At 39.6% G+C, this 24,797-nt stretch overlaps 1 protein-coding gene across 6 annotated transcripts in view; it reads left to right on the plus strand.

Moving 5' to 3' along the window:
• The window catches only part of LOC116431069 (venom dipeptidyl peptidase 4), a 447,002-nt gene that overhangs the window by 59,733 nt on the left and 362,472 nt on the right, over positions 1–24,797 (plus strand). For all 6 annotated transcript variants that reach the window (XM_076374132.1, XM_076374131.1, XM_076374129.1 and 3 more), the window contains one exon: positions 6,603–6,822. In XM_076374132.1, the coding sequence (XP_076230247.1) occupies positions 6,609–6,822 (214 nt within the window). In that variant the 5' untranslated portion in view covers positions 6,603–6,608. The remainder of the gene's footprint in view (positions 1–6,602; positions 6,823–24,797) is intronic.

Consider the following 24,797-nt stretch of genomic DNA (forward strand, 5'->3'; position numbering starts at 1 on the left):
TAAAAATTCGGTAATTAGACGACATCGGTGCATAATACATTAACACGTTGTATGCATAATACATGAAATCGAATTACTGTAATTCAATCAATTAAACGACGATTATTTAAAAATATTTCTATATTATAAATAATGCTACCTAATGTAGTGTTCGGCTAGATAAATTTGCAATAATAATGCAATTCAATCAAATGATTTAACCCTTTGCAGTCGGAAGCTTCTCACTAGAAACATTCGACACTTTCCAATGAGACATAGAGGACACTATTTGAAACGAATTAATGAGAAAACATACGTCAATTAAGAAACGAAGCTATTTTATATAAATATTTCACGTATTGATGCATTATGCAAAACTTAATATTATATATAACACTTTGCAATTTTGTTATATCAAATCAAATGATGTCTAAGAGTCACCTCTTGAGTGCAAAGAGTTAATATTATATTTTTTCCATTCTGTGTATTTTGCTCTATGAACTTGTGCTGCGTTCAACGTGTTAACATATTCGAATGCTCATAAATCTCGTTAAAAAACGTTCACCGAGTACACTAAAATACACATATCTAACACTTCATCCGCCTAAATCTCCGTACATTACATTCTATTTCAATCTAACGTATCTGTCTATCGAAAAGTTCCCAGCTATTTCCAATAACCGTCTCCAGCATCAATAATAAATGTCGAACTCCTCGTAAAAGAAAAGAATCTAAAACGGAGCCGGCCATAAAGAAAGAATCCCAAGTACCAGCATTAACGTAACTGTAAACGCGATTGGGTCCGAGGGGACCCGGCCACGGTAACAGGGTCAAGTGTCTGCTAGCTGGGGACAACGTATGAGACGTCCGACGAAAGGATCAAAATTTTCCCGTGTTATACGGCCGCGTCAAACGTGAAGTGTCCTTCGAAAATAATTATTTCGCTAAATGAAATTCCGCTACGCGCCCCCGCGCCCCCGTTTCATCCCGCCCCTATAATAGGCTATGTCGTGAATGGATGACTCCACGGGGAGGCAAATTTAATTTTGATAAAAGAGGCTTATAACGAGTGGGCCGCCCGCGCGCGCGCGAGCGCACGCTCGCGTCGCCGAGGATCGTTCGGCTAAGGGCCGTTAAGGGTGCACGGGGCTGTTACTTTTCTCGGAATATGGAATCCAAGGGCGAGAGATAAGACTCCGCTGATATTACCTCACGCCTCGGCCATATATTCCTTATCGCTGCGACGGATTGGCTCGCGAAGCCTCGGTTACTTGCTTGTAAGGAGGTCTGCTTGGCCCACGTTCGTCTCTTTAGAGGATAATGATTTGTAGTTTTTGTTTGTAATGGATATAGATCGTTCGCTGGTTACTTGGAATCGTTTCTTTGTTTGATACTGTGGCTGAATTTAAGAGTAGATGGATTTCATTTGACGTTGTTGATGGCTCTTGGCATCTTCGATGTGTTCAACTGTGTATTTGGGGATTGGTGTAGTTTTATCGTGTTGCCTAATTTCTTAGTTTTATATTTGTGGAAGAGTATTGGTATTTGAGATTGAAAGATTGAAGGAAAACTGATACTAGTAGTTGAAACATATGTTTGAGTGTTTAGATGATTCAGAACGAGGTATTGAATGTTGAATCACTGTATCTATAAGTAATTTGTGATGTTGGGATTGGTGTAGTTTTATCGTGTTGCCTAATTTCTTAGTTTTATATTTGTGGAAGAGTATTGGTATTTGAGATTGAAATACCAGTTGGCAGTTGAAACATATGCTTGAGTGTTCAAATGATTCAGAACGAGGTATGAACGTTGAATCACAATATTTATAAGTAGTCACGTCAATTTGATCGATCGATTCTTTAATACATCACGTTTAATTTCAAAGTTATTCAATACTTGATTGATTAGTAAACTCAGGTACCGAAAACTCGCAAACGATCAACATCTCAACTCACGAAATACCTAAAGCATCAAACTCAAAGTTTCAACTGCATTGCAAGGCAAAACAATCGCAAGAGCGTGCAACATTAATCAATCACTGCCACTCTGCAGTAGTACTTTCGCTTCCGTAATACCGCGAGCAGAAAGGACAAAGCGTGTAGATCCGGGGGTCCTCCGTTCATCGCAATGAATCATCGACGTGGCCGGTATTATAGTAATTTTTAGGTCGCGCGCGTTAGGAAGGAGGGCTGAAGGATCGTTCGGGAATTTACGAGTGCCCGAGGAAAATGAAATTGTGCCGGGCCGCTTAGGTGTGCTCGCCGGCCCGGAAACCACGTTGTAATAAAAGGTACAATAAAACCGGGCCGCGCGAGCGCGAGCACGGTCCTCAGAAATCTCTCGGCCCAGCGGTCCCTCCGCTGGATACCATCGGCAGCGTGTTCCTCCCGCGGCAAAAATTCCGCCTTCCTCCGCCCTCCGGATATAATGTAATCGTCGGAGAGGAACGCGTCCTAGGTGCCCTCGCCCTAGGCTCTCGCTATCGATCTCTCGATTCGCCACCGATAATTGAAAAGTTCACGCCTTGCTCTCTTGAGAAGATCCCGGAGGAAGCCTGCTCAATATCTTAATCCTTGGGAAATTTTTCTTGGAGACATCTTTTCCTGGGAATTCTCGATTGTTTTTTGGTCATTGTTGTAGAGGGCTGCGAAAGATTTCGTTGATGGTCTTCGATATTTTAAATTTTTATACTATTATCGTTATATTATTATATTATTATATTGTTATATTGTTATATTATTATATTATTATATTATTATATCACTATAATACTATATTATTATATTACTATGTTATTATATTACTATATTACTATATTACTATATTACTATTTTACTATATTACTATGTTACTATATTACTATATTACTATATTGTTGTATCATCACTTATTATATCACTAGGTTTACGGAACGCGTCAAATTGACGCATATCGGATTTTAGAAATATTATTTTGTAAATGTTTACGCCGATTTTGATTGATGCGATCACACTGACATGTGCCCCAATTACCTACTATCAAATCTCCAGTTTCCACAATCTAAATAAACGAGGAATAATACAATGAAGTGTACAATAAATGCCCGTAAACCTAGTGATATTATTGAATTATTAGATTATTATATAACTACATTCTTATACCACTACATTACTACATTATCACATTCCACAACCACAGATTCACCAAAACCCTCAACGCGACACACGAAATCACCGTGTCATTCACAAAACAATATCCCAATCGCCGAAAGCACAACATTAAACACGTCATTAAACACTCCTCGGTTAATTCGCAAGACAGACCCATTGACACGTTCAAGACCCTCCCCGGCCAACGTTAAAATTCGGAAAACCGCGACCGTCCTCGCCGGAAACCGCGGTGTCGCTGGCGCCATTCGAATCGCGCCCCTCGTATTCGAGGTTGATCGCGCGTGGCGAGCTTAAGGCCGCTTTCACACGACGCGGTTGAAATTTAATGACCGGGAACCTGGCGAGTCGAAATGGAAATCGAGGCGATCGAAAGCGTTAGCGGGACACCGCGCCGCTTCCGCCCCCCGCTTCCCACCCTCGTCCCATTGTCATTTAAATCTGCGGATTATCCGACAACGGTACCGCGTTTTCGAGTACATCTTTACGAGCCGCCCCCGCCCCTGCTTACCTGTCGAATAATTAATGTATTTCGACGCGGCGTCCTTTGTTTGATCACCACGGACCGACACCGCTAAAATGGAGGACAAAGCTGATAGAGACGGAGAGATAGAGGGAACCGTAAGGGAAACAGCTTGTAGATCATGAATTTTATACGGTTATTACTTCCGCCTTCTAATAACCGTTAAAACGGAAGCTTCGGGGAACGTGCTGCCTGATTTTTATCGTGTTTCGAGTGTTCAGTCTATAACAGACTCTGAGATATTCACTCTTTGATAATGGTATCAGCGGATCGACCGATGAAATTGTTTGCACGAAGATACACGGGTTACCATGGCTTTCTCCCCTAGTTTTACATTATGCCTGTTGAACGGCGCCTAGAGGCTTCTTTGCCTTTCCTCGTTTGTTCGTAATTATGTCGGAAAGTTTAATTATTTTATTTTTCTGCCTCGTGGTTCTTGATATCGCGTGCAGGGCGCGGGAGAACGGTTGAAAAAGTTTGTTTCCCGTGCTTTAAACTTGTTGCGGATTTTATTACGCCTTGTTACGTGTATTTTAGCGACTTCGTTCTTCTTCCCGGTGAAATTTACTTCATTCCATGGGGTAACGTGATTTTTATCTTCGTTAGTGTTAGGATTATTATGTCGTACGTAATCTTTCGCGCGTCCCGCGAAGATTACTGTTGAGTAATTGGAAAACTCTGCGGAGTATAAGAAAAATCTGTCCATATTTACATTCCCACTTTTGCCGAAGAAAATTCTACCTTTCGAGAAGGGAATTTTAACGAGTTCCTCGAGACCCCTTGAAATCTTCATTTCCTCGTTTCTTGGGAAAACAGCTGAAAGATCCCTTCGCAGTCCGCGAATGCATGAATGAGGTTCTCATCAGGCGAGCTGAACGTCGCGTTAAAATCACTCGGAATGTAAACAGGAAGGGTAGTGGATGCAAAGGGAATCGATGGGGCATCAAGGGAAACGGCGAACGGTGCTCTGTGACAAAAACCGACAGTGAGATACAGGATATCACGGCAGGAGAAATAATTTGTCTCATTACGGCTAATTATCGCTGCTCGAGCTAATGAAGACAGGTTACTGGAAGTGGATTTAGGTTTTTATGGAAATAAAGTTTGATGTTCTTTAATGATTCGTTAGAATTTGATTAATCCTTGTTTTCCGAACGTGCATTAAATGAATAATCAGAAATTAACGGTGGATTCAATATGAATGCTCAGCTATTAAGTGCATAATAGGTTGAGCATTTATTCGATGAAATATAAATTTGAGTTAAATAATTGCTCCAGGATTAAATATGAAATAGATTATATTGTGGCATACTAAAATCTGTAGAAGCACAATAGAATTATCTTCGTTATTCTAATATTATTATCCGCGATGACGAAGCAATATATAATGTTAACTTTTTGGATTCGAGAGGTGACTCTCACTCACCATTTCATTTGATATAACAAAGTTATAAAATCTTATATATAATATTGCATTTTGTATAATGCATCAATACGTGAAATATTGAAACAAAATATCTTATCAACTTGGTTTCAAGGAATGTCTATATCTCGTCGGAAAACATTAAGTATATCCAGCGAAGAAGTTTCGGCTGCGAAGGGTTAACAAATTCGCGAATGCTATCGCCAAAAACCCTGACGAAATATCTGCCTTTCTACGAAAGCGACGAGTGTCCGACACTTTCAAAGCCCCGGCAACACAACTTTGTCCCTAATCAAACACAGGACACCTATCTCACGGCTCAGTAAGCCCGATGGTCCGTACCCTATCGGTCATGATCCAGTCCGGCGCAGTTGGCCGACGAGGATTGTCATGGAACACAGCGCAAACAGAAGTAGCGAGTAAACCGCGTCGGTTTCGATAACGGTGAAACAACAACGCGACCGTGTCATAAGCCGGTGTGTCCCCTACGTGTGTACCTGTCTTCAGCAACGCCCGACTTCGACAGTTGCTTGGTTAACGGTGATCTCGAACGTTATTGGGACCCACAACAGAATAGGACTCTACGGTACCATAACTATGAAAAAAAATATTATTTCTCTTGCACCAAAAGTGTCATGAAGTTTCTCGAAGTTTCGCAACATTAATTATACTAGTAAGAATGAGGAATATAAACTATCAACAATGATAATAGTAGTAGCAGTAATTACATTAATATTAATACTATTATTTCTCTTGCGCCAAAAATGTTATTGAGTTTGTTAAAGTTTCTCAATAATAATAATACTAGTAAGAATGACGAATATAAATTATGAACAATAATAATACTAATAGCAGTAATTACAGTAATAATAACACTATTATTTCCCTTACCTCAAAAATGTCATAAAATTTCACAAAGTTTCTCAACATTAATAATAGTAGTAAAAATGACAAATATAAACTATGAACAATGACAATAGTAGTAGCAGTAATTACAGTAATGTTAATACTATTATTTCTCTTGCCCCAAAAATGTTATTCAGTTTGTCAAAATTTCTCAACGTTAATAATACCAGTAAGAATGATTATCAACGATAACAGTAATAGCAGTAATTACAATAATACTAACATTATTATTTCTCTTGCCTCAAAAATATCATGAAGTTTCTCAAAGTTTCTCAACATTAATAGTACCAGTAAGAATAACAATATATCCGACCTGATAATTCTACTGTTAACACGTTGACTGCCATTGGGGCCGATGAACGGAGCATCTAAACTACAAGAAAATAAATTATCCAAATTACAATAACGTAACATCAGTATTACTATACAATAACTAAAAAGCAATAATTAATAATTCTTCCTTTCAACCTTCGCCACGGAAAAAATAAGCAATACATAAACCACTGATGTTTTCTGTAGCAGTCAACGTGTTAAACGATAATATTTCCTGTCTAAAAGTTCGAAACTCAGTTTCACCAAACTAGAAAGATTCGAATTAACCATAGATTTCACGCAACTGTTGCAGGACCTGATGACGAAGAACAAGCAAAGGAACTGGCGGCGTTTGCTCACCGGTGGCTTGATCATCGCCGTCGTGCTCGGCTTGGTCGTCACTGCGACGATTCTTTTAACCGGAAGCCCGGACTCCTCCGGCACGAGGACGCCAGCCGCACCTGGCATCTCCCTTGAAGAATGGCTCGCCGGCTCGTTATCCCCGAAGAGCTTCAACGGCACGTGGATCAGCGGTAAATATCATATATTTCTCTCTTTCTGCGGCCACTAACTACCTCTTACGCTGATAGAATTACGATCTCGGCCGATCTTTCTCGTTTCCTTCGAGAAACTCTGGTAACAGACACGACTGTTTATTCGCTTCGGGATTCCTTCCTATCGAATTTCCCATAGATTCTTCGCTGTTAAAGTTTTTATTAATAATAGAAGCATTCAGGCGTTTTAATGACTTACCATCAAGTAAGTTCGACGTAAAATAAAATGAAATCCTTCCATAGAAACATTTTCTATGTTCAAATTTTGACAGTAACTGAAGCTCCATTAGCTTGTCTATAAGTGCTCCATATATTCTCATTTTACGTAATATGTAGGAGAAAGAATTTTATTTAAAACAGTATAATTATTTCGCGACAACTCACAATAAAACAATCCACAAATCAAACGCACACACTATTTATACACTCAGATGCTCTTGTCTCACTCGCACACTTTCTAGAACATTCTTTCATTACCATGCATTAACTTCAAAGGGGAACTGAGTTGCACGAGATTCGTAAATTATATTATATAACATGGAGTTAATAATTGGAGCTTTAATTCAGTTATACAGGACTCTGATTTATTAGGAGTATGGGGAAATTGCGATGGATATTTAATAACAAAATAAACGATGTTAAGTTTTGGGGTGGAAAGAGGTTTGGTTAGTTTTTGGTTTTTAGTGATTGCATTGTGATGTTTCAATGAATACATGTTAATTGATCGAGTTTCGTTTACTATAACTTGTGAGCATCTATGAATTTTAGTGATTCCTTGAAATTTCGGAATTTTTATAGAAAATGACGTATATTTGGAATATTCTGAATTCATAAAAACGAACATTATTAACATAAAAATCAATACAGAGAAAATCAATTTAGAATATTCCAATGCTTTGAACATTCATTCAAAATGCGCTCACACACAGTCGCGTCATTCATCTATTGCACACACATTCATCACTCATCAATATATCTATCCTCACACTCAAATACATCCATTACCACAAATATAAGCTTCCCTTTAAATGATACCTAACTACAACATTATAAAATATATTATTCAGTAAAAGATACAATATTCGAATTATTTCCAATATATTCAGTATTTACAAAAACCTTCAGTCTCCGTCCACCATCTCTACATTCGAAATTTCTACCAAAGCTTCTGTCACGTGACCATTCACAAAATATTCTTCACTCGAGAACGACAAAAGGAAAGTATTGGCGTTAGTCTCGCTCACGGTAAAACTCCGGATCGTCCCCGTAATTCGACGTTCCTTAACGTTTCCGGCGGCAGTGGCCCGAGCCGTTTCTCGACGAGTCTCGGATTTCACGGTAGTTTCGGGGGTAAACAGTTTGAAAACTGATACGATTCCGAACTGGGCGGCACAATCGCCTCGAAATTCAAAGGGAAAACTTGCGAGTGAGCCGCGCGCCGCGGCCAGACGCAATTAATTCTCGAAATGGCATCTTTGTTTCACGAACAAACGCGTCGCGCGGCCGCCGAGCGAAAGTGACGCTCCCGGGGCGGAAGGGGCGGGCTCGAATAGTTTCGGGCCGGGTTTCCGCGCGAACGTTCGGGGGAAGCTCGAATTTACATTGGAGAAGTCGGCCGCGATAAATCCGGATCCGGTAATCCGGGAACGAATCTGATCCACGCCGGAATCTTCTAATCTTAACCTGTTAACCGAGCTCGGCGAGTCCTGTCGTCAGTTTTATTCGCCGTATCTCCGGCTGTTCTACTTGTTTCCTCGTTCATTTGCTGGGGGATTGTTGCGTTCCGTGCTACTGAAATACTCGCTGCATCGTTAATTATGTTTATGTTGGTTTCACTTCGAGTACGTTCCTCGAATATCGAAGCGAACGGAGATTCTAAGGTTGCCGTGTTCTATTAAGCTTTCGCACTTGGTAGTTTTCCACTAGAATTATTTTAACCCTTTGCACTCGGAAGCTTCTCACTAGAAACATTCGATACGTTCCGTTGAAACATAGAAGGCATTTGAAACGAACTAATGAGGAAACATATGTCAATTAAGAAACAAAGATATTTTGTAGAAATATTTCACATGCAGGTGCATTATGCAGAAGTTAATGTTATATATGACATTTTGGAATTTTGTCATATGAAACTAAATGGTGAGAGTCACCTCTCGAGTGCAAAGAGTTAATAGTTTCTAATGAGATGAAGACGATATTGTGTGAAACTAACTCGACTTTCATTTGAATATTTCTCAAATTGATGCATTATACGAGATATAATATGAAGTATCAAATTTTATAGTAACTAACCCTCGGAAGTTTTTCACTAGAAATATTTTAATACTTTCTAGTGAGATAAAGACGATATTTCGTGAAACTAACTCGAGAATTCACATGTATATTGGAGAACAATGCTATTTCATTTCAGTATTTCTCAAATTGATGCATTATACGAGGTATAATATGAAATATCAAATTTTCTTGTTTTACTGTATGAAATCAAGTGAGTGAGTTACCTCTCGAGTGCAAAGGATTAAACCGTGATATTGTTTATATTATTATATTATTATGTTTATGTTCATTTGGAATAATTTTAATGAATGCCGAGTTGCGGAGTTTGAATGGGAAATTTATTGTATTAACATTGGGATGATTAACTCTTTGCTGACGAAGATTCTTCGAATCACACGAAACCTTCAACATATGAGGCTAAATTATATATCAATTGCTTAATTAATAGAAAAAAGGAAAACTACGTACTGATCTCTTGCTGTTCGACTAATTAGATTATTTATCCACGGCTCAGTCTTCCAAATCTGAACATTTCATTCGGAGAAGCGTGGAGTCAGATTTCTTATTTCTTCGTTTATTGTTGTTAAATCGAGGATCGCAAGGAATAGTCTTCATTTCCAAGTAATTTCTCCGTCAGAAGGATTTCACGTTGACGGAGGAATCACGGCGAACCATCAATTTCTAATCGGCTCCTTAAAGTGCTCTTATCTCGACAGGAAAATTCATTTCAACGGTGTTTCCCTTCGATGAAATTCTACGTTGCAGACCGCGAAATAGGTAATAAAGACGGCGCGATGCGAGTAACACGTGCCAAGGGGTTTCCCCGTATATTCTTGGAGATTTTTACATTTTCTTCGAACAGAATAGGTGTCCTATTACTCTGACGGTCGTACGGTAAAACGACTTAAGTTATATTGTCGTAAACTTTACGCGTCTGTCCTCTGTAACTCGGATATTACAAGTAGAATGCGTGTCTCTATAAAAAAATAAACATGCCGAATAAAGGCGCAACGGTAAACACATTTACCGCGTGGAACAAACAACCGATTTGCATCCATGACGCTCCATTCAAGCGACTTCTATTCTAAACAATACTCGTGGAACTATTTTTTTATTTAATTACCTCTATATTTCCATTATAAAGTCTTCTTCCTCAAAACAGGAGATCCACCGAAATAAGAACAAAAAATTTCAATTGTGAACACAATGCAAACTATGCTTCCCATCTATCGTATCGCATAGAAATCTCCCAAATAATCATTAAATCATTACCTCTCTACATGTCCATTACACAAACTTTATCCTCACAAAAAGGAGATCCACTGAAATAACAACAAAAATTTCAACTCTGAACACAATGTAAAATATCCAACTCATCTATCGTATTGAATAAAAATATCCAAACCAGTTATTAACCCTTTGCACTCGAGAGGCGCCTTCCAGTCGCCATTTGACTTGACCCAAGAAAATTGTAAAATTGAAAATTCAATATTAAATTTTATATAATGTACGAACACATGGAACATCGAAACAAAATAGTCACTTAATTTATGCAAGATATTTCTTTATGTTAATTGCAAAAAATATCATTGACATTTCATCAGAAAATAATGAATATTTATTGAGAAAAATATTCTCGAGGGCAAAGAGTTAAATCATCACCTCTCTATATTTTCATTGCACAATCTCCGCCCTCAAAAAAGAAGATCCACCGAAATAACAACGAAGAATATCAACTCTGACCACAACGCAAAATATGCAACTCATCTATAATGCATAATAATCTCCCAAATAATCATTAAATTACCAATCATCGATAAACGTAGTATTAGAATATCCTCTTAACCTCTTGTGCTGGAAAGACGTGCCACGTCGAGTCGTTTCTGTTTCAAAATGGTCACCGATGTCTTCTACACATTGATAATCTCGTTGCATTACACACATTAGATTATTCCGAAATGTATCACTCTATACAAAATGATAAACGAAATTAACATCCACATCCGAGTAAAATAGGTAAAAGCAAAATTCATCGCGCGAGACTTCGTCAAACCTCTAAATTCATTTCGCAAGTGGTTAATTTCCATTTTCTACAACTTTCGTCCCCAAACGAAGTTCTCGCGAAACAAGCAAAAACCAAAAGCAAAGCTCAAACGTTAAACGCTCGAAGCACAAGGCCAACAGTGAAACTGCCTCGCAGTGCTGCTTAGAAGCATCTTGTACGCCGAACGGGACACGTCCAATAAATTTCCTGCGGGACTATTAGGTCCTCATTGGCCCATTACACAGCCGAGTGGCGGGCGTTACAGTTGCGCGAGGAAAAAGCGGCGCATCGATTCCGCAGGCTCTGGGATGCCGAGCCGTTCATTAAGGTGTAATTCAATGATTGATGAAAATGATGTTTGCCGTGCGTAATGGCGCAAATCGATAGCTCGTATAAGCAGAGGGAAATTAACGTCGTGCCGTCCGGTACACAGGACGTGTACCCTGTAGATACAATCGGCATCGAAACCCCCAATTTGCGGGAATAGCTTCGGCCCTCCCGCAGCTAGGGACGAGAGTCGCACAGGATCCATGATCCGGCGCTCGCTAATTACTGCCTACGTCAAATTCCCTCGATTGCAAACCGCTGCGGCGGACAACCGCAATAAAGATTTCAGTCTATTAATCGGGATTGTAGGAATCTCCGTGGAGCCTTGCGACGATCGGCGATTCTGCGCGTGGAATCGCTGGGGATCGGTGCTACCGATTACAGAGGTATTGTTTAGATGGATATTGAACGGTTCGATTGGTTCTTATCCTTGTTCGGAGATTAGGTGTGCGATTCTTCATAATACGATGAAAAGATTGGGAATAATTACAATAAAGTAATTCGTTGGTAAATGTGACCGTAACAGTGAAAGTGAGATTGTTTATAATAAGAGTATAGGAAGAAGTCGGATCAAGGAGGAACTTAAAGTGGAATTCGTGGACGTAAGAGATATTTCAGTGTTTCGTTTTCCCAATGTTTTTAAAAGAGGACGTAGAAGAGGATTCACTGCTCCGTTGCATAAGTGGAGCAGGTCTGCGTGTAGTCAGACAGGTGTACTACTACCCTATACAATTGTGAATAAGTTTTATTGTTGGCTGTCTAAAGGGAGAGACAATGTCTTTCCATACAGCCGGACTTAAGGACTTAAAATGATGGATGGAACTTGAAGTTCTACGTTCGTGAAAAGGAGGATCGAGTCGAATCGATTTATTCAAGCAACTGGAGCTGTACGATATCTCCCAGAAGTAGAACAGTTCCACATCACCTATCCAACTAGAACAATACCATGTATCAAGAAGTCTAACTCTATTTAATTCGCAAGTAGTAAAACCAACTTCAATTCACAAGCGGTAAACTAACTTATTGCATCTCCTAGTAGAATACACACGTATTCAATCAGACGAGTAGAACAAACCCTGTTCCACCAGTGAAACAAACCTCACAAATCAGACAATTAGAATCCTCGGAAAGAACGCTGGAACAACCTCAGTTTCTCATCATACATCAGAAACAATGTGTTTAGACTTTATTTAGGGGTTTACTGCTAGTCGGATTATGGCAGGTAAATTGCTGTAATAAATACAATTGAAAATGTAAACCTGAACGCGCAAACAGGTATAGGGCAATGTAGTTTTAGTTTATCGCGATACCTTTTAACACTATGACTACCGTACCAGACAAAATGACTGGTTTCGATTTGTTTGTTTCGCAGTTATTAATATCTTAAAAGCATTGAATGTTTGAAATGATTTTGGAAATAAATAGTTTTACTTGAGTACTATGATGAATATCCAAAGAAACTGAAAATAATCTATTGTTACAATTTTTATAGAGATTACATATCAATCGTATTAAATACTCGGTAATTCTAGTGTTAACCCTTTGCACTCGAGAGGTGACTCGAAGTCACCGCTTGATTTGATATAGTAAACTTATAAGGTCATATATAATATTAAGCTTTGTATAATGCATTGATACGTGAAATATTGGATTAAAATAGCTTTGTTTCTCCATGCAACTTTCCTAATTATCACAGCATCTAAAAAAATATTAAACTTGATTCGAATTGATTATTCATTTAACGCCTTGACTGCCACGAGAATTTCCTAGCGTTTTGAATAGTGATACTTATTCTTTAATAACAAAGGCGAATGATTTTAATAGGAAAGCAGGTAACTACGTGCTGATCTTTTGCTGTTTCACTGATTAAATCATTCGTTCGTGACTTAATCTTTCAAATATAAGCATCTGATGTCTCCGGAATGTCGATGTTCGTCCGCAAAGGGTTAAAGGGAGCTGTCTTGGGCCGAAACGCTAGATATTCAAAGTCGTACGAACGAACGACAGAGATTTCTCCAGGTGACCCTTGTAATATTGATGAGAGGACTCTTGTATATTAAGTGGTCATCTGCATACCTGCATTCTGAACGAGAAACTTTCGATACATCAAATCATTGTTATCCTTGTACTGCTATTAAGTTTGTTATCCTTTCAATTATGTCGATACATTGTACAGTGCACACGGATTTATTTAAACCTTTGCACTCAGGAGGTGGCTCTTAGTCACCACTTGATTTCCTACAGTGAAGCTACAAAGTTTGATATTTAATATTATATTTCATATAATGCATCAATCTGAGAAATATTGACGTAAAATAGCTTTGTCCGTCAATTCGCGTGAATTTCTTGTCGAGTTGGTTTTACAAAATATCGTCTTCATCTCATCGGAAAATGTTGAAATATTTCTAGTGAAAAACTTCGGAGTGCAAAGGGTTAACATTCCTTGTGCACCGCAACAAGAGATCCTTCGAGCCGGATCTCAAGAAACAAAACACAGCCTACTTCCGATTCATTGTAACGAGTCGCACAGCGCGCCACCATAATGTTCCCGAACGCATAAAATCCGTATGCAATCGAGCGCGGCAATTTTTCCGAATGGACTCATCCAACCTAATATCTGTCCACCGACTCACAGTAGACCAGGTGCAGCGTGTAGTGCAAACCGACGGTCGTTTCGCCGTTGCATAATCGATCTGCAAGGGTTGCTGCATCCCCACGGTGGGATGCAGTTGCGACTGTCACGTGGTGCGGTCCGCATGCCACCACGTAACAAGTGATACGAATCGTTCCGGCCGGAATTTTCTGCCTGGGAAAAGGAGAGCAGCACAGGCGAGCAGGTTTTGGCAAGCTGCCTGACCCTCGAGAGGCAATCATGACGAGGCACTGAGGCCATCAGCTATTGGCCAACTGGAGCCTGATCATTTTAGACGGCAGCCAACCCTTCTTGAAAGTTAACTGTCAGCTGGCGATAGTTCTTTCTGCGCTACTTGTTCTGTCCGACGACCTCTAGGGGATTCCTTCGTCGAGTTATGTATCGTTTTCCGCTTTACCCTGGGAAATCGATTAATCGAACTTTGTTTTGTACTTATATTTGATACTTCAGTTTTAAAAGAATAACTGTACCTTGTACTTCATAATTTAACTGCATATATTAACCCTTTGCACTCGAGTGCCTCTCAGTCACCACTCGATTGGCGCATCAAAATTGTAAAATTTCATATTTAACATTAAGTCTTGAGTAATCTGTCGATACGTGAAATGTAGAAATAAAATACCAGTGTTCCCCTCATTTTGCGAATAGATTCCGCGTTAATTTAGTTTTAAAAAATGTTATCTGTATCTCATAAAAATAAATTCAATATTTCTAGTGACAAATTTTTCGAAAACTTGTAGCTTCCGAAATTTGTAGCTTCAGACATTCGAATCCTTCGAAATCTGAAACTTTCGAAACTTGTAGCTTCCGAAATTTTTGACTCTCAGTCACCACTTGATTTAATATAACAAAACTATAAAGCTGAATATTTAGTACTTTAAATTGAACTTTGTATTGCTGTGTGAAATATTTAAATAAAATAGCTTCGTTGCTTAATTTACGCGTGAATCATTGTTAGATTAGCTTCAAACAATGTCGTCTGTATCTCGTCGGAAAATGTTGGATATTTCCAGTGGAAAACTTTCTAAACTTAAGGGTTAACCCTTTGTACTCAAGAGGATACTCCCAGGCGCGAGATGATTTGATACAGTGAAATTATAAACTTTTGTATTTACCATTGAACTTTGTATACTGCATCGATACGTGAAATATTGAAAGCAAATAGCTTTGTTCTCTAATTTATGTGTGATTCCTTGATAGATTCATTTTAACCCTTTGCACTCGGGAGCTGACTCTCAGTCACCACTTGGTTTGATACAGTAAAATTATAAAGATTGATGTTTAACGCTAAACTTTGTATAACGCGTCACTATGTGAAATATCAAAGTAAAATAGTTTTGCCCTTTAATTTATCGATTAAATTATTTACTTTAGTCGCAACAAACATCGTCTATATTTTATCAAAGAGTGTTGAATGTTTCTAGTGAAAAACTTTCGAGTGCAAAGGCTTAAAGGATCTTGTCTACATCTAATTGGAAAGTATTGAATATTTCAAGTGAAAAACTTCCGAGTGCAAAAGGTTAATATATTTCTTCCCATTGTTGTTTTATTTTTATATTCGTCGCTTTGAGTTTCGTCTGAATTTCAAGCATTATCCAATTGAATTTCGTGAATCGTGATTTAACTGCATATGTTAATATACTTCTTTCCATTGTTATTTTATTTTCCATATTCGTCGCTTTGTGATCCGTCTGAGTTTCATGCATTATCCAATTGAATTTCGTGAATTGTGAGGTAACTGCATATATTAATATATTTCCTTCCATTGTTATTTTATTTTTATATTCGTCGCTTTGGGTTTCGTCTGAGTTTCACGCATTATCTAACCGAATTTCGAGAATCGTGAGTTGACTGTAAATTAACGTACTTCTTTCCATTGTTATTTTACTTTCCATATACGTCGCTTTGAGTTTCGTCTAAGGAGCTTCGTGTATTATTATCTCATTGAATTCCTCGAGAAGAATATAAGTATTATGTACGAGCTCCACGTGAAGAGAGGGTATGAAATTTAACTGTGCTTTCGACTATGAGGGTTTCTATAGAACTATAAAGGGCAAGCTTTTATGCCGTTCAACGCGGCTACACTGTAATTCGAATTAAATTGCATGTAGTATTCATTTCTACGGCAATGAAAATTCCGCAGTTATCGTTCCAAGTGAATTTCGCTGCAAAGTTCCCGGTTTAGCTCGATTACGGTGTAACCCCGCAGCGCAGGAAGAGCCGGCGAAGTTCGCGGTGAACTTCGCTGAAGAACAGCTCGGCCCCGGCCATTTTTCAAAGGCCAGTTTTCTCGAAAACGGGCAGACCGTTACGGTGAAAATTTCATGCCACGCTCCCGGCGCGTTTTGTCGTGAAGAATTATCCCGTTGCGCGGCCGTCTCGGCAGAAATAAACACCCCATAAATCCCGCGGGGCTCCATTTTTCCTGAGGGGCCTCGGCCCGTCCCGCTTTCGAATTTCGCTCACGGTCTCTAAACAGCGGACGACGCGACTGCGGTCTGCCGAGGCGAGATTGACTCGTCGATTTAGGCAGTTCGTCGGCCGCACGGGAACGACTTCGTCCCGGCACGAGGCAGTTTCTTTCAGACATGCTGCACATTGTAATGTACGTTTGTTAGTTTGAATGAATCGCGAGAAATGGAAATGGGGGATTGGAAAGTGGTTGGTGAAGTGGATGCAATTATCTTTGACGTTTGAAAATTTTGTTAGGTCGAGGCTTGGGGAGTTTGAGGTTTGGGGTGTTTGGGATTGGGAAGGTTCAGATTCGAAAAGTTTCAAATTTGAGGCTTTCGAAATCTGGAACTTCCGAGATTTGTTGCTTTCGAAATTTATAGCTTCTAAAATTTGTAGCTTTAGACATTCAAATCTTTCGAAATCCGAAACTTTTGAAATTCGTGGCTTTCGAAGTTCGAAACTTTCGAGATGTGTAGCTTTCGAAATCCGAATCCTTCGAAATTTGAAGTTTTCGAAACTTATAGCTTCCGAAATTTGTAGCTTCTGAAAGTTGCAGCTTCCGAAATTTTTAACTTCTGATATTTATAGCTTCAGACATTCGAATCCTTCGAAATCTGAAATTTTCGAAACTCGTTGCTTCCGAAATTTGTAGCTCTAGAAATTCGAATCCTTCGAAACCTGAAACTTTCGAAATTCTTAGTTTTCGAAGTCTGAAATTTTCGAAATTCGTTGCTTTCGAAGTTCGAAACTTGCGAGATGTGTAGCTTTCGAAATCCGAAACTTTCGAGATGCGCAGATTCCGAAATTCGGATCTTTCGAAACTTGTAGCTTTAGAAATTCGAACCCTCCGAAATCTGAAATTTCCGAAACTTGCAGCTTCCGAAATTTGTAGCTTTAGAAATTCGAATCCTCCGAAATCCGAAACTTTCAAGATTTGTAATCTTCGAAGTCCGAAATATTCGAAATACATAGCTCTCGAAATCCGAAACTTCCCAAACGTGCAGCTCCCAAAATCCAAAACTCTCTAAACTTACATCTCTCAAAACCCGCAACACCCGAAACTTGTATCTTCCAAAACTCAGATCTCTCAAAATGTACAGCTTCCAAAATCCGAATCTTCCTAAACGTCTACCTTTCGAAATCCGACGCACTCCAAATGCAATTACCCCTAAACTTTCAACCGAAATACGCGCAATTCAAAATAGGACTGCTTGAACACGATCGTCGGAGCCAAGTTTGATAAAGCGTGCAGCTTCTCCGCGACTGGAACACGCAAAAACCGAGGAAGTTGGTGAACTGGTCGGGAACTGTTCGTCACGGCGCGCATGGTACCGGACGAGGGGGCGCGGCCGGTTGGCCCGCACAAAGAAGACATTTGCGAGCAATTTCTTTGATCTTATCGCGGCGGCTGAAGGACCCGTAAAAACGTACTCCCGGTCCAGGGACGGGAGCCAAGTTAGTTTGAAGCTGTTCAACGGAAGTTGGGCCGCGCTCGGCGACGATACGCGTCAACTCTCGGCGCTGCATCGCTTTTACACGCGACGATAACGAACAGGCGGGCTATAAATTGTTCACGCCACGATTCTTCTTGTCCGCGGGTGTTAACGGAGCACCGACAAGTTGCGATGATAACCTCGGATGATCCATTCCACTGGGCAATGATTCCCTTACTTATTGCCTCGTTCTTTTACGAGCTCGCTGGCGTCGAGTACAAATGTTCGAAACGTAAATTTGCTCTTCAAAGAATTGATTAACCCTTTCGCGACGGCGCACCTGTACCATTCTTCTCTACTTTTCGCAACAGTGCGACTGACCTTACTTTGCCACTTTTCGCGACGGCGCGACTGACCATGCTTTGTCGTCGTTCGCGAAAGCGCCAGTGAACCATACTCTGCCACCAATGTATTTATAGCTTTATTTTGAGTTCGCTATTGAAATAAAATAATAATATAATTATGATTTTAATAGTATTTATTCCATATTATTTTTTAATAATCTTTTATAGTATGAAAAATTTTAAAACAGGGACAAATACACAATCCAACATTGCATTCTTTGCACTCATAACGTGATTCACGTCTCCTATTGTTTTTACTGCAAACACCGCATCTCCATACTTTATTTTTTCTTTCGGATGTATACGAAGTAGGAAAGTGTCTTTCTATGAGTCTTGTAGGATTATCGTCAGTAGAGTTAAAACTTGTATTAAAAGAATGTCGCTGTGTTGATTTTTGATATTTTGCAAGTAATTGCTCAATTAATTTTAAATGAATTAATTAATTTATTAATAAATTAGCCGCTGTAAAGTAATAAATGACTGCCGTATATAAGCGGCACACGTCGCGAAAGGGTTAAATCGCAGAACACCGTGCCGAGGAACAGATCAACAACATTTTCCTGCAGTTTATTTTAAGGATCAGAAACGGGACCACTGGTCAGCAAACAAAACAATGTCCATATTTCGATTGTTATTGCTCGATAAAAAAGCGCATTTCACATTCACCGTGCGATAAAACAGCAGCGAAAAGTCGCGTGTCAAGTTTTATGGGTCTGTTTTAAACGAGTGGCTTCAATTTCCAAATCTGCGACGATCTGCGTCCCATGGAAAACGCTTCGTACCTCGTGCAGTTGTTGGGAAGGTAACAAATTTTCGAACAGTTCATCTTTCTGTTTCATGAAAAAAATCTTTGAAAGGAGGTACCTTGAATTTAGGAGATACAAATTTTTAATGTAATTGTTGCATACAATTTGTGAAGTCTATCGATTCTAATATTCTATAGGAAAACTGAATTTTTAATTATTCCGTTTTCCCAGTTACATTCTGAAACACTTGAATCTGCATACGGATCGACGGTTTCCGCGAAACGTTTTAAATATCGACAGTTTTCCCGTTAAACAGCAGCAGCAGCAGCGAATAATAAACCGAACGCAGTGGAACATTGAATGCAATCAGTAGCGGCGAACAGCATTGAGTCGCATCAGTCAATTGCGCGCGACATCGTTGCCGATATACAACGCCGAAACTCGATTATTGCGCGAGGAAGAAATTGAATCCCGCGTATCTCATATCTGGGCGGCCATAAAGTCAACCGTTTCCTATTGTGCCGCGATTTACACGGGATGATCCTCCGTCGGGTCGCGGAGAGGGAGCGAGAGTAGAAGAAACATTGCGCGGGCTCGGCGTGATTTGCAAGTGAACGTGGGGAAAAAAACGAACGTGGGGAATAAATAATTTCTTGGGGAAACGTGGGTCACGAAGCGGGCGCAGGTTGGTCAGTCGCGATCGTGTCTGTCCACGAGTATTTCGCTGGGAAAGGGGAAGAGAGGGGAGTGTTTGGGTAGAGGTGCAAATAGAGATGGGATGGAGGTGTACGGATTGAAATGGGGACGGAGGTGGAGGTGAAAATGTAGAAATAGACATGGAGAGATGGAAATAGAGATGATGGTTTAGATGTAGAGATGAAGATGTAGAGATGAGGGTATGGGAATAGAGACAAGGATATAAAATGGGGAGAAAGGAATAGAATTAGAGATAGAGACATGGAAATAGAGGTGAAGATATGGAAATAGAGATAAGGATTTAGAAATAGATATGAAGATATAAAATTGGGATGAAGATATAGAAATAGAGATGAGAATATAGAACTAGAGATGAGGATATAGAAATAGAGATAAGGATATAAAATCGGGAGAAAGAAGTAGGATTAGAGATAGAGATATGGAAATAGAGACGAAGATATGGCAATAGAAATGAGGATTTAGAACTAGATATGAATATATAAAAATAGGGACAAAGAAATAGAATTAGAGATAGAGATATAGAAATAGGGATGAAGATATAGAAACAAAGATGAGGATATAGAACTACACATGAAAATATAAAAATAGGGTCGAAGAAATACAAACGGAAATAAAGATAAAAGACACAGGTACAAGAGTAAATAGAGACAGCCAGAGGAGAAAGAAAGAGGCAGAGGTAAAAGTTGATACAGAAAGAAGAGCAGTAAAGAGATATAAAGATAAAAAAAGAAAACGTGATAGAAAGATGAGCGATGGAGGGTTAGCAAAATAAAGAGCAAACAGGAACAGTTATTCTCGCTAAACAGAGAGGAAACAGTACAAAGAGAAGAACGGAGACAGAAAAGAAGTGCAAACAAAGTAAGAAACACATAAAAACAAACAAAGACACAAGTAGAAAAACAAATACACCGTACAGACAGGGGGCCAGAAACAAAACTGGAAAGTCACATAAAAATACATAAAAATACAGTAAGACTCGCACAGAACCAGAGACAGAGAGACGCAGCGAGTCATAGTTACGGACAGAGAACGAAAGAAACGAGACAGCTGAACGATAAAGAAAAAGAAGGACGCGGGAAGCATAAATTTTTCGGAAGAACGAAAAGCACGGCCCTGTAATTATTTCTGCCTCTTCTCGCAATCCTTTCTGAATCAACGACGCTCGCGGAATAAAAAGAGACGCGGAACGAGGATGGTTCGGCGGGTCGGAAGGACCGCTGCGAGTATCGTGGAACGGAAACCGCACTGTCGCAGCATTTCCACCCGACTCGACGCGACGCGACGCGACGGTCTCTCGTTCCCGGTATTTACATTCGTTCCCGACAATTCCCGCGCGACAAAAGGAGAAAAGGCGGACCATCGAGCGGGGAAAAATTATAGACGGAATTTCGCGGGAGCCAACCGAGTCGAAACGATGGAACAACGAAAACCGACGTCGCGACGGAACGCTCCCGTGCCTCCGACGCGCGATAATCGAAACGGAATCGGTCTGATCATCATTGATTCAACGCGAATCGCCTCGTCGCGTTGTTCGGCACGCCGGCGAACAACTCCGAGAATGGAAAATTTAAATTATCGCCGGCCAGAGACGTTTCTTCGGAATTCCTCGAGGCGATTCGCGGGGATTGGATTTTATTTCGTCACGGTTCTTCCGAGTTTCTTTGAATTTCAATGGTAATTGTCGAGTGAGAATTATTTCGTCGGTTGTTTCATGATTATTCTGGTATGAAACTCTAATCGCGTTTCTATCCGATTGCTCGAGATGTGACGTTCTTCCGAAGAGGTCCGAGCGATTTAAGTTATATACTTTCGTTTCTTTCGCAATACGATTTACCGGGGAAATCAAATCTTCTTTAATTAAAATTTCTCCGATCGCGTCCGCAGGAACGGGGGCCATCGGCTTTATATTAAAATTCCGTGTCCCATTGAATTCTGGCGCAATTGTAGCTAAGAGCGCACTCGACGCGCTCGGTATGTCCGGGGAGCGATAATCGAACCGGAAATCAGCTCCAGCCGGAAACCTGTTCCTCGCGCCGGCTCGTACGACGTCACCGGCCACGTCATAGCCGGGTATTAGATGACCATCCGAATTGCTCGCCGGAAAAATGCGAGCGTCCCGGATCGCGCGCTATTCGGCCTCGAATGACGTTCGGTTATCGGGAACAAGGGAAGATAATAATACGTTTCCGGCGGTGTTTGGGGACGGGGACGGTTCGTTTCACGAAAGACCGACGAGCTGGTTCCTCGAGCTCATCACTGACAAATGGACTCGGGATTTTTATGCGTCTATGTCGAACGCCGGGAACGCGACCGGAAAAAACGCAATTACATCGAAAATTGTTTTTGTTCCGCTGGAAGTCTGCTGCGCGCTTTTTTGAATTTTTAATTAAATTCTCGCGATACCGGTGCGTTCGTTATGTACGTTACAGTTTATTCGATAACGCTCGCTCCTCTTTCTCTGGTATTATGTTACCAGTGTTTTGATGTTTCGTTTGTTCCGACATAAGGGGCTGCTCTGCGGTGGAATTATATTCAGCGCGGTGGTTAAATATTATGAATGTATGAATTGTTTCTTTCAACTGACATTTCGAAATATCATTTGTCGCCTTTTGTGTCTCGGAGTGTTTCTCATTAATGAAATCTGAATCTTTCGAAATTCGAATCCTTCGAAATCTGAAATTTTCGAAACCTGCAGCTTCCGAAATTTGTAGCTTTAGAAATTCGAATCCTTCGAAATCTAAAACTTTCGAAATCCGTGGCTTTCTAAGTTCGAAACTTTCGAGATGTGTAGCTTCCGAAATTCGGATCTTTCAAAACTCGTAGCTTTAGAAATTCGAACCCTTCGAAGTCTGAAATTTTCGAAAGTTGCAGCTTCCGAAATTTGTAACTTTAGAAATTCGAATCCCTCAAAATCCGAAATCTTTCGAAATTCCCAGCTCTCGAAATCCTCAACATTCGAGAAGGTTTCTCATTAATGAAAGTACTAGAACAGTTTTAAAGCACAGGTGGGATTATCTTTGTTTTCGCGAGCGAACTTTTCGATTTTTAACGTTTATCAGTGGACGCAACTCGTGAGAGAGACGCGCTGTCGTTATCGTTATTATATCCACGATAAAACCACGCCAAGTTCAAACAAACGGAGTTTCCCTGTGCTCCTCGTGATAAAAATTCGTATAAATTCGTTTTAACCAAGAGCACCATCGCGGTGTCTATTTCTTTCGATACACCCGTTGTTTGACGTCGCCGAAAGAACAGGATTACAAGAAAAGCAACCCCTACTGCCGACGGACACAGGAACCGACCCTCTAACATACTTTTTCCGGAACCGGGACGCAAGCAAATGTTTGAATTCTGTCGACCAAATAAAGCCTCTTAACGGTACAACGGGATCTGGGAGCTGGAAACTGATTTCAAAAAAAAGCAATAGAAGAAGAAGAAGAAGAAAGGGGGCGGAGAAAGCAAAACGAAGCGCAGCAAAACTAAACGAAAAGGAAAACAAAGAGGGAAGGGATGAGAAAAAGGAGAAAAAGATAAATCGTTGCGTCCGTTGGTTTTACGGCTTCACGCTCCCGCCCGCAACAGACCAGACACGTCGACGTGTTCGATCGACGTTGCGTTATATATACGCACATATATATGTTAAATAATATACAGGGTGTTTCCGAAATCATAACACACCTCCGAAATCATTCTACACTTCCACTGAGTAAGAAATATAGAAAATACTTTGTTACGATGTTCTTTCTTTGAAACAATCACGTTGGAAACTTTGTTAATGTTGTATCTAATATTAACCCTAATCGGACCACGATGTGACTTTGACATTTGAACTTTTTAATAAAATTTTTTCATTATTTCATATTGCATTTCATACTGCATTTAATTAATTGATAGTACTATAAGTAACTAATACATTACCTATTTTACTAAGGAACGTAAAGTTTGATTTAAAAAGATTTAAATTTGTATACAAAGATGCTTAAAAGAGTTTAGACAATCATATATATATTGTATGGTGTATATTTATTGTTCGTCTTAATAATTATGCAACAGTTACATTACTATTATTTATTTGCTTAAAGAAAAGAAACTTTTGTGTCAACTAAAAAGCTTATTAACTCTAATCCGACCAGGATGTGACTTTGAGTGACATTTGAACTTTTTACTGAAATTTTGTCGTTATTTCATATTGCATTTCCGAAGGTTTTTGTAGGCTTTGAACATTTGGGCCCTATAAACAAACACAATAACATTTTAATCATTCCTTTTATTTTCATAAGTGACTAAGAGACATTCGTTATAAAAACACGTGGTAGGATTAGGACTAATTAATTATCACGTCTAACTCTGACCAACCATTTTCAATTCTCAAAAATATCATCCCGAATCAACTTTCCAACGGGTCTATTTAACATCAGAACATTTATTTATTATTTACATTTATTCAATAAATAACACATGCTCCTCTAAGAAACTACAAGGGAAATTGATTTAACAATAGATAAACTGAATTGCAAACCGATTGAAGTCTGAATAATTGCACTATTGAGATTTCCACAGGAAAATTTCGAAAAGGCAATTTCACTGCTAGTTGTAGTGTTAAAGAACAAAGGCTCAAGCAACAAAACTATTCCGCATGTTAAAAAACACTTAGCTGTGTAAGTTTGCTAATTACAGCGCTTAAAAAAATATTAGAGCCGTGTTGAACGAATTATGTATTGAAAATATATTACACAACAATATGGTACTTGAGTTTTTCTGTAGATAGTGATATTAGTTGATCTCACTGAAAATTGCATTCTACACAATTCAATTTTCTGAAAGTTACCCGGTACGCAATGTGTTAACCCTTTGCACTCCAAAGGTGCCTCAGTCACCACTCGATTGGTGCATCAAAATTGT

Source organism: Nomia melanderi, chromosome 1 (assembly GCF_051020985.1).
Source record: "Nomia melanderi isolate GNS246 chromosome 1, iyNomMela1, whole genome shotgun sequence".
Taxonomy (NCBI): Eukaryota; Metazoa; Arthropoda; class Insecta; order Hymenoptera; family Halictidae; genus Nomia; species Nomia melanderi.